This window comes from Marmota flaviventris, chromosome 13 (assembly GCF_047511675.1).
Source record: "Marmota flaviventris isolate mMarFla1 chromosome 13, mMarFla1.hap1, whole genome shotgun sequence".
Taxonomy (NCBI): domain Eukaryota; kingdom Metazoa; phylum Chordata; class Mammalia; order Rodentia; family Sciuridae; genus Marmota; species Marmota flaviventris.
In genome coordinates, this window is record NC_092510.1 from 50441552 (window position 1) to 50453560 (window position 12009).

The 12009-nt window shown below is 34.3% G+C and overlaps 1 protein-coding gene across 3 annotated transcripts in view; it reads right to left on the reverse strand.

Annotated features, from left to right (window-relative positions):
• The window catches only part of Psip1 (PC4 and SRSF1 interacting protein 1), a 46232-nt gene that overhangs the window by 20133 nt on the left and 14090 nt on the right, over nucleotides 1–12009 (reverse strand). For all 3 annotated transcript variants that reach the window (XM_027950574.2, XM_027950576.3, XM_027950575.3), the window contains exons 4-6: nucleotides 7458–7596; nucleotides 4631–4735; nucleotides 3641–3703 (exon numbers count right to left, since the gene is read on the reverse strand). In XM_027950574.2, the coding sequence (XP_027806375.1) occupies nucleotides 3641–3703; nucleotides 4631–4735; nucleotides 7458–7596 (307 nt within the window). The remainder of the gene's footprint in view (nucleotides 1–3640; nucleotides 3704–4630; nucleotides 4736–7457; nucleotides 7597–12009) is intronic.

Genomic DNA, 12009 nt, shown 5'->3' on the forward strand with positions numbered 1-12009 from the left:
AAGTCATTCTAAATTCTGCCGACTCTTTACCATCCACTTTCAATCATCAATTTACCTACCTAAAGTGCTTTTAAATTGCACCTCACCTCCACTACTAAAAAGAACCTATAAGGTTCTTGATCATTCCAATCTCATGCCAACTCTTTAGAAACTCCTTCCATAACCTAGTCAGTTATCAAGTCACTGTTCTAACTCCCCACGTTACCATTCTTGCTCTACATGTTTATAAGCATGCACTGTAGATATCACAGGTTCCATTCCAAATCACCACAATGAAGTGAGTCACAAAGTTTACCTTTTCCCAGCATATATAAAAGTTATGATTACACTATACTATAGTCTATTAAATATGTAATAACATTATGTCTAAAAAAGTATGCACATATCTTTATTTAAAAATACTTTACTGGGGCTGGGGTTGTGGCTCAGCAGTACAGTGCTTGCCTAACACGTGTGATATAAAGTAAAATAAAATAAAATGCATTGTGTTCACCTACAACTAAAAAAATATTTTAAAAAAATATATATTTTACAGGACTGGAGAGGAGACGTAGCTCAGTTGGAGAGTACTTGCCCAGAATTCATGAGGTCCTAGGTCTGATGGCAAGCATCACGGGGGAAGACAAATTATTGCTTAAAAATGCTAACCACCATCTCAGTCTTTAGTGAGTTATACTCTTTTTGTGGGGGGAGGACCTCACCTTACCTCGACTACTGACTAACCAGTGTGGTGTTTGCTGAAGGATAGGGTGACTCTGGCAGTTTCTTAAAATAAGAGAACAATAAAGTTTTGCCCCATTGACTGACTCTTCCTTTCACAAAAGACTTCTTTGTAGCATGTGATAATGTTTGACAGCATTTTACCAACAGAACGTCTTTAAAAACTGGAGTCAGTCCTCAAATTCTGCTGCTGTATCAACTTACGTTTATATAAATTCTTCGTTGTCATATCAACAATGTTTTATAGCACCTTCACCTAGAGTAGATTCCGCCCGAAGAAACCCTTTCTTTGCTTATAGAGCAGATGTTGTGTTAGAACACTAAACACAACATTTTTCTCACCAGACATCTCCATCAGAGCTCTTCAGAGACCAGGTGCATTACCAATAAGCAGTATATTTTGAAAGAAATCTTTTTTTGTGAGGAGTAGGTCTCAACAGTGGGCTTAAAATACTCAGTATACCAACTGTATCATCACCCAGGCCTTTTTGTTACATTTCTAGAGCATAAGCAGAGTAGATTTAGTATAATTTTTAAGTACTCTAGGATTTTCAGAATGGTGAATGAGCACTGGCTTCAACTTCAAGTCACCAGCTGCACTGAACCCTAATAAGAAGCAGACTTTCCTTTGTGGCTTTGAAGCCAGGCATTAGCTTTTCTCTAGCTTTAAGTTCTAGACGGCATCTTCTTCCAATGTAATGCTATAGCCTCTACATTGAAAAAAAATCTGTTGTTCATTTTAGCCACCTTCATATAATTATCTTAGTTATCTTCTGCAGTTTCTACATCAGCACCTGCTGTTTCAACTTGTACTTTCACGTTACAGAGATGGCTTCTTTAACTTCATGAACAAATCTCTGCTAGCTTCAATCTTCTCTTCTGTAGCTTCTGCACCTCTCTCAGCCTTGAATTGAAGATATATAGGACCTTGCTCTAGATTAGGCTTTGGTTTACAGCAGTGTTGCAGCTGGCTTTGATCTTTTCAGACCACTAAAAATTTCTCCATATCAGGAATAAGTCTGTTTCACTTTCTTATTCTTACATTTACTTGAGTAACATTTTTAATTTCCTCTGAGAACTTTTCAGTTTACAACTTGATCTACTAGTCTAAAAGGCCAAGCTTTATCTCATTCAGCTTTCAACAGATCTTCTTCACTAAGCTTAATCCTTTTTTAGCTTCTGATTTAAAGTGAGAGGAGTGTGACTCTTGCTCTCACTTGAACATAAAGAGGTCATCATAGGGTTATTAACTGGTCTACTTTTGATATTTTGTCACAAGGAATAGGGAGGTCCATAGAAAGAACAGAATAGTCAGAGAACTTTATATATATATATATATATATATAAATGTTAGGTGTGTCCTATCTCATATGCACCAAAACAATTAGAACAGTAAATCAAAGATCATTAATCACAGATCACCATAACAGATACCATATTAAAGTCTGAAATACAGTGAGAAATTTTCAAAATGTGACGAGAGACACACAGAGCACATATTCCTGGGAAAATGGCAAAGACTTGTACAACACAGAGTGGCTACAAACCTTTAATTTATTAAAAATAGTTTGCATTGCAAAGTGCAATGAAGCAAAGTACAGTAAAACAAAGTATGCCTGTTTCTGTCTTTTTCTTTTTTTGGGTACCAGGGACTGACTTCAGGGGACTCAACCACTGAGCCACATCCTCAGCCCTATTTTGTACTTTATTTAGAGACAGGGTCTGTCTCACTGAGTTGCTCAGCCCCTCACTGTTGCTGAGGCTGGCTTTGAACTTGTGATGTTCCTGCCTGAGCCTCCTGAGCCGCTGGGATTACAGGCATGCACCACCACACCTGGTGTATGCCTGTTTTCTATCTTGATAAAAATGTGAATTCAACAAGAACAGAGACCTGTTTCCTTACTCACTGCTCAATTCTGTGCTTGGATCAGGAAAGCTGTACTAAAACTCTGAATGAATTTTTCAGTGAACTGGGCTTGCTGACCCAATTGAACTCCCATCATCACACTGCATTAATAAAAAGGAGGCATCTAAAATATACACAATTCAATGGCTTCCCCCCACTTAAGTTCCAGTTCTATAGGATAACACTGGGGATTATGTATCTGCTTCCATCCATCTTTAAAGTATGGTAATGCTGAAATGCAACACTGTATTCAAACATGCTTAAAATGAACATTTTCTCTATGTGCTTATACTATTTGACAAAATGTCTCAATATCCTTTCTCTCCATCTTTCACCTGCCTGACAAAATTCTGCCTACCTTTTAAAATCTCGTTAGTTATCACATCCCCTCTCCCATGCATATATCAAAGGCTAAAAAGCCATTATAATTATTTGTTTTCATATTTTACTTCCTCATAAAATACTAAACTCTTGATTTTCTATCTTTGGTATATATGTCAGAAACATAAATAGGAGAGAAATAGGTGTGACCAAAACTTCATAAGAAGGAAATTCATAACAAATTAAAAGCCTACCCAGATACCTATCCCTACATAGTCACTCAAACTCTCATTTCACACAACATTGTGACACAGTAACAACATAATGATGTGTAACACTTACACAGCACATACAAGTATTTAGGGACCAAGATTTATCATAAACATTTTTCATGCATTAAATCATTTAATCCTTTTACCAACAATACTACAAGAAAATATTCATTTTACAGAGAAAACAAAAGTAGAGTCATAAAAACTGTTGCATTTTTTTCTTTTTCAATACACCTTAAGGATACCATAGTTATATCACCAAGAAAAAAAAATCAGTTTTGCTAACATAACCTACCCTTTAAAAATTAAAGGTTCAGAGTAAAAGGTCAAGTTTTAAAGGCAGTTTCATTATTTCTACTCTTTCTCAATCCAAGTAAAATAAAAAATTTTAAAGATACTTATGATTAGTCAGTGAAATTACCTTTCTCTTTCTCCCCCTTCTGGCAGCTTTTGGAGTGGTTATATCAATTGCTTTAGTCACATCCTTAAAAACACAAAAGCAAATAAAACTGAATAAATCAGGACAAGGCTAAAAGAAACTTTCTTAAACTTAAGCCCCAAACACGTTTCAGCAAAAGAACTAAAGAAGTTTGTTTTACTTTTCTGACCTTTGATATTATAAACATTAAAAGTCCTGCTGGTACACCAGAAGTTTGTCTATTTAAATTATAAAGCCACTTTTTCTATAGAATTCTGGATATTAGGGCTATGAATTTTAAAGTGGCTTAAACTTTGGAGGTCATCTAACAATCATTTCATGAAGTCTAGAAGGGCTAAATGAGTATTCCCAATCACAGAAGTGTAAATCAACGTAAGTTTTAAAGAATTCAGCTTAATGTTTTTTCCGTACATCCCTCCATCCCACAATCCTCTGCTTTAGAAAAATATTCCTGGGGGTTGGGGCTGTAGCTCAGTGGTGGAGTATTTGCCTAGCATGTGTGAGGCACTGGATTCTATTCTCAGTACCACATAGAAATAAACAAAAATAAAGTCCTATCAACAACTAAATAAATAAGAAAAAATAAAAATTTTCCTAACAAACACTAATCTACTTTATAGTTTTGCACTTGTGTTTTGTACATGAAAATAGCTTCAAATAAAAACATCTGTGCATCTTAAAGACAACAAACACTCTTAAAAAAATACTTACTATAGGAAATAAGCCTTAAAATGTTCTCATTCATTACTTTAAAGATTGCTTCCTACTTTGCCAGGTCAACTTGTTTTACAATTTCTTTCTTGCTATAAAAATGGGGTTTAAGAGGGGCTGGGGTTGTGGCTCAGCAGTAGAGTGCTTGCCTAGCATGTGGGAGGCACTGGGTTTGATCCTTAGCACCACATAAAAATAAATAAATAAAAATAAAGGTATAAAAAAATGGGGTTTAAGAGTGTAAGAAAAACGAAAACATACCTCATTGCTGGCTTTTTCTTCATGATCAGTATCTTCCTTTGAAACACTAGTTTCTTTTTCTTCAATTTCAACATCAGATGATGTATTTGATTGTTTAGTTGATGCCTATGCAAAATAACACTATTAACTTCACAAAACAAATTTTAACCTAAAAATTTTTTCTGTTCACAAAAAAAATCAAGACTGTTTGCAATAAGGAAAAGTTACTGATTTGTGTTTCATAGGATACTTAATTTTAAAACTATTTCAAAGGCTACTATAGGTTGATCATTCCTAAAGAAAACCCCAAATCTACAACTTTTTGAATGATAGTTCTTTTTGTTTTAAAAAAAGGGGGGGCAGGGGGCATGCCAGGCATGGTGGTGCACGCATGTAATCTCAGCTTCTTGGGAGGCTGAGGCAGGAGGATCACGAGTTCAAAACCAGCCTCAGCAACTTGGCGAGACCCTATCTCTAACTAAAATATAAAAAAAGGGTTAGGGATGTGCTCAGTGGTTAAGTGGCTCTGAATTCAATCCCCAGTAACAAAAATAAATATTTAAAAATTTAAAACTTTCTGATAACATACAAAATTACTTGTTGTTGATGTTGTTTTAGGTACTGAGGACTGAACCCAGGGATACTTAACCACTGAGCCACATCCCCAGTCCTTTTTATTTTTTTATTTTTAAACAGAGTGTCACAAATTTGTTGAGTCTTATTACGTTGCTAAAGCTGGCCTTGAACTTGCAATCCTCCTGTCTCAGCTTCCCAAATCAACAGGATTTGTGGGGTATGCACCTCTAACCCCAGCACAGTTATTAACAAAATGATGTAAAATTTTTCTGAAAACTATTCATAACATTATAGAAAATTTTAAAATTCAAAATGGTCAATTTTATTTATATATATATATATATATATATATATATATATATATATATATATATATCTGGACATCAGTTTTCCATAAGCCCTGTGCCACGAGGGATGTGTCTAGGCCTAGGAATCAGAATGCATCAAATCAGCAGCAATCCTTTCAGTAGACAAAATGTTATTTGATTTCATTCATATAACCTTCCCAAAAGTCTCAATGCAAAATAGAAAATTACAAATCTATCTGATGAAAATTACCTGCAGACTGAGTAGATAGAAACAAAGGATAGAATAAACTAGGTGGACAAATGGAGGATAAAAAAGACAAGAAAGGTGCAATCACAAGAGAGATTATCTAAGAGAAATTACAAAACATTTCATAAAGGGCTGGGTTGTGGCTCAGTGGTAGAGCACTTGCCTTGCATGTGTGAGGAACTGGGTTCGATCCTCAGCACCACATAAAAACAAATAAATCAAATAAGATATAAAAAATTTCCACAAGACAATCAGTTTTGTCTGTTTGGACAAGTGTACTCCCATTACACAGTCAATGTAATTATGATGGGATGGATGATTATATAACCATTCAACAAACATTTAGTGAATTATCTATTCTTCCCATACAATTAACAGTGCTGATGCATATGACACGATTCCTTTATTCATAGACCTAGTAAAATAATCTGTGGCAGTTACAAACAACTATAGAAGCAATTATGATATGCTATGATGAGTACCACGACAAATAAGTACTAGGTGGTAATGAAGGCACAAAAGAACATCTAATGCAGCCTTGGAACATCAATGATTTAGATACCCCAAACAGAACACAGGGCAAGTTCTCAAAGTTTAAAAAAAAAAAAAAAAGTTTATTCATGTTCCTCCCACTTTTTGGTACTTTAGGCCTTAATAAAAAGGAACTAGAATAAAGAATCACCTCAATGTTTTCACAAGATCTCCTGACAGCTCTCTAATCCTGGTTTGTGCTGAGCACAGGGGTGCACACCTGTAATCCCAGCAATTTGGGAGGTTAAGGCAGGAGAATTGCAAGTTCAAGGTTACCCTCAGCAACTTAATGAGGTACTAAGCAATTTAGCTAGACCTGTCTTAAAATAAAAAATGAAAAGGGCTTAAAATAAAAAATGAAAATTTATGGGGCTGGGGATGTGGCTCAAGCAGTAGTGCGTTCGCCTGGCATGCGTGCGGCTTGGGTTCAATCCTCAGCACCACATACAAACAAAGATGTTGTGTCCGCCGAAAACTAAAAATAATTAAATATTAAAAATTCTCTCTCTCTCAAAAAAAAATAAACAAATGAATAAATAAATAAAAATTTATGTCATAGATAAATTAGCTCTGGACAATAATATAGAAAAGGAGGCATAAGGCTGCTCTTCTAGACATCAATAATTTGCATTTTGCTCTAAGTCACACATTTAACCCACGGAGGTTAATATTCTGATATAATTCTGTGGATTTAAAAATTAAAGAAAATAAGAAAATTCAAGCACACACTAAATTTAAAATCCCAAATTTAAGAGTACAAATGGTGTAGTTAGTGTGCACCTAGTTAAATAACCTCAAAATATACACAAGAAAACCTGACAGAATTAAAATGAAAAATGAACAAATCAATCATGGTACGGCGATAAGAACACTCATTCTTTAGCAATTGATGAAACAGGCAAAAAAAAAAAAAAGGCACAAATGGCATTAATTTCAACAACGTATTAAATAAACTCTCAATCAGGAGTTAACTGATGATGTCTCAGTTTCTGAGATCTCTTTAGCCATGCAACTAAAAATTTCAAAAATTCATTACACATTAAAAATCAAGATTCAGCCTTATAAATAAGAACAATTTAACCTAAAATCCACAAGGCTTTTAAATTAGTATTTATTTTCCCACAGGCAAGACTGTGGTTATTTCCCAAGATTGAATAAATACTAAATTTTATGTAATATGACTCACCTGTTGACTTGAAAATTTCACTTTTGGATTGTTATCTATTTCCCATAAACCTTCATTAAAACCTTTTCGTTTATTTGGTTTGCCATATTTCTCCTTATTTTCTGAGTAGGGAAATATATCCTTTGGTCCTAAAAAAGCACTGAAACAAAAGGGGAGAATATGAATGCATGGCAATCTCAATTAAATATTATTAAATAGCACTATCCTATGATGTACTTTAAATGTGTTAATTAAAACAAACAATGATCATTTTAAATCCTAATGATTTCATTTTATTAATTTAGGACAATATCACCAAGGTATGAGAAGGCTCTGATGAAGTGTTATTACAATTTAAAGTTCTTTAGGTTCTTTTTGCTTACAGAACAATTAAATGGTCCCTGATATAATTATAAAGGCTTTTTTATTTTTTTGTAATGTAGAGGAATGAACCCAGGGGCCTCACTGATTCTAGGTAAATGCTCTACCACTGGGCTATACTCCCAGCCCCCAAGTACTTAAATTCAATAAAAACCTCCTAGATCCATAATCCTAAGAGCAAAAAAAAGAGAGACCACAGAAGTTGTGCAAAAATGCAAATGCACTTACCACCACTGAACTATACACTTAAAAATGGTTAGAACATAACACTAATTGATATTTCAAAATAACTAGAAGAGATTTCAAACTGTCTCATCAAAGAAATACTGAACATCTGAGGAGATAGGTGATGAATATGCTATGTACCAATTTAACTCACTACATATATATGCATATATTCACACATGTATATACAGACATTGAGATATTCACATATATCTCAAATATTTATAACTCCAACTTTCACACTTTATCCCATAAACATGTACAATTGTGTTAATAGAAAAATGGTTAAAACAGTAAATTCTGTTATTTTTTATAAGAGAAAAACACAAACCCACGCTGGGCATTGTGGCACATGCCTGGAATCCCAGCAACTTGGAAGGCTGAGGCAGGAGGATCAAAAGTTCAAAGGCTATCTCAGAAATTCAGTGAGGCCCTAAAGCAATTTAGCAAGACACCATCTCAAAATTATAAACAAACAGGGCTAAGGATGTGGCTCAGTGGTTAAGGACCTCTTGGTTCATTTCCAGTACAAAAAAAATGAAAGAAAAACACAAGCACACACACAAAAAGACACAACACCATTCATCAAACCTTTAACTGCATTCCAAATATAATTTCATTTCAACAAAATTTGGTACAGCACCTAATTTGTGAACACTGAATTCTAATGAATTAATAATGCTCCTATAGGATATACAAGGTGTGATTCCTACAGTCACAACATTTTCATAATCCTGTCCATACATAACCAGTTTAAAAATACTTTACAAAATATACTGCTGGTTCACTAACACTGAATTCACAGCCAACAACTTATAGAAAATGTGCTTTCTCCATAAGGTAAATCATAACCTTAAGAACTTAAGAACACTAAAAAGAATTTTAGCACTATGTTTCAGGACTAGTTAAAACACACACACACACACACAGCACAGAAATGCAAAAGCTTATGGTGCTATGTAGACTGTAAAAATAATACTTATTAAAATAAATAATTTGGGACTACAAATAAATTCTAATGAGTAGACAAATTCACAAATGCATAATCCATAGATAACAAGCACCAACTGGTTTTGTGTATTCAGATACCTTCTCCAAGACAGACCCCTTATGTGTCCCTTTCCTATATAAATTCTTTAGAAAGTGTCAATTCTAAGCCAGGCACAGTGATCCATGCCTATAATCCAACTACTTGGGGGGCTGAGCCAGGAGAACCCCCCAGATTAAAATCCCAGTACAAAAAAAAAAAAAAAAAAAAAAGCCTGTCACTTCTATGAAAGTAGACATTATGTATGAGTTATTTTCACTACAATGGACACATACCTGTACTTGGGCTTTTTGTTTTTTCTGCAATGCTAGGAATTGAATCCAGGGCTTCATGCATTGCTAGGCAAGCTCTCTACTGTTGAACTACACCCACAGCCCTTTTTATTTTGAAATAGGATCTTGCTGAGTTGACCAAGCTGTCCTTTTATTTTTAACCTGTGATCCTCCTGCCTCAGCCTTCAAGTTGCTGGAATTATAGGCATGCACCCACTGCACCAAGTTTTATATATGTGCTTTCCAAAACAGGACAATGAAATTGACTCTAATTTCCTCTAAAATGTACTAAAACTTAAAATTATTGTAATTAGATATATATATCACAAATTTTCTATCTGCTGAAATCCTGTAAGAATAAAAGACCTAATGAATACTTACAGGAATACTTTGTAAGATTTTAAATTAAAATTTCCATTAAAAAGAGACTTAGAGGGCTGGGGCTGGGGCTCAGTGTGTAGAGCACCTGCCTAGCATGCATGAGGCACTGGGCTCAATCCTCTGCACCACATAGAAACAAACTAAATAAACAAAATAAAGGTAATTTTAAAAGATAAAGAAACTTAGAACTCTAAATATAATTAGGGCACATAAAAGCTTTACTGTGCAACACACCTACTACATAATCAATTTTAAATTCAAAGTAAGTTAGTTGAACTGCCACAAAAATTTATTTCCAGTTGAAACAAGCTAGTTCAACAAATTTTCCCTCTTGAAACTTCAAAAGACAATGGTAAAGGAAGTAATTTAAAGGTATAGACTCATAAGATCATATGAGATAAAAACTTTGGAAGCTGAAAGAGAAAAACTGGATCTTAGCCAACAATGTAGATAAAAAGGTCCAACAATATCCTCATTTATAGTTCCACATCAACATAAAAACTGCTGCCATGAGGAACTACAAGAAGTAAAGGGAATCTTGAAAAATACTTATTCCAGGGCTGGGAATATAGCTCAGTTGGTAGAGTGCTTCCCTCGTATGCACAAGGCCCTAGGCTCAATCCTCAGCCACACACACACACATACACACACACACAAAAAAAAAAAAAAAAAAAAGTTTAAAATTCTCAAACATGAGTGTTTTTAGGTAAGACTCTAAATCTAAAAGCCACTGAAAAAAGAAGACTGATCTACCACAATGATATTCATGTGTATAAGGGTTTAAAATAAATATTTTTTACATGCATTATCCACCTTCATCTCAAAAGCAGCAGGTACTAGGTATTAAACCCAGGGCCTTGCACATACTAGGTAATTGTTCTACCACTCAGCTACATCCCAGCCCTTTTTAATTTTATTTCAAGACAGGTCTCACTAAGCTGCCCAGGCTGGCCTTGAACATGCAATCCTGCGTCAGCCTCTGGCCTCCCAAGTGGCAAGAATTAAAAACAGGCCATCTACTTTATATATAGACAGTGAGAGGTCAAAAAATAAGCACTCTAGATAATCAATGGGAAAAATTATAATTGTTCCATGATCTTTAAAAATTATCATGACACTAAATACTATTACTGACAGTTAGAAACATGTAAAGAAATGAAATAGTAAGCCCAATATTATTTTGTACATTGTAACTGAAAATATTAGGAACACTGAGATTAAAGAGTGCCATTTTTTGTTGTTGTTTAAAAAAAAATCAAGAGTAATTTGAACAGTGCTTCTTTTGATAACTTCTATGGAATAAGCATATTTTCTATACTCATACTCCTTTGTTAAGTTTAGATCATCTTCCAACATTTTACTCTTCAACACTGTGACTTATCTTTAATGTTTTTGTTGGTGCCACATCCTCTAGGACATCTTCATACTTTCTAACCACTTTCCTCATTTAGGTTGATAAACTTGTTTTCATTACTTCTCTCAAGTTCCTGGGATTGGACATTTAATGTCTCTCCAAATGTGCACATCAACATTCATAAGGTTAGCTACTTATATATAACTCTACCTATTCAATTCAAATTAACTTCCAGCATTATTATTGTTTCTTTACTGTACTTCATCTTTGCTGGCCAATTCTCTTGTTTCTTTATTTTGGTAAAAGTCACTTGGGTCTATTGTTGGAAACAATGGCCAACTACATACTTGCAGTCTGTATATGTTTTGAGAAACAAATACACAAGGACCAATCACCAAGAAACTAGGAAAGTGACACGGTACACATCTGTGATTTACATCTTAATTTGTGGGTTGAAAAGCTAGTAGCAAATTTTGTAGTTTATACCATGGTGTTTAGGGACAGGTATTACTTAACTAAGCCACAGTAAATAAAATTCATACGTACTACAACTATGCAAAGCTAAATAAAGATAACTTATATTCTTCGCTCTTTATGATTTACCTTTAAAGTTCTCTTTTATAGACACCAATATTTTGACTCCTGCTTTGTGACTGCATTATATTATTATTTTTATCTCTAAATTAAATAAAAGGGCAGGGGAAACAGCTCATTACAGAGCACCCCTAGATTCAATTCCCAGTACCACCACAAAAAAAAAAAAAAAACCAGACTTATCTAGGCTGTTTATTAATGCAATTTGAAAGTCTACTAACTAAAAAAATTCTTCACTTGCTCCTCCTCCCAGATTCTGATATTACTGTTATACTTTCCATTATTTTGCCACTCATGATATTCAAATAAGTCATACAT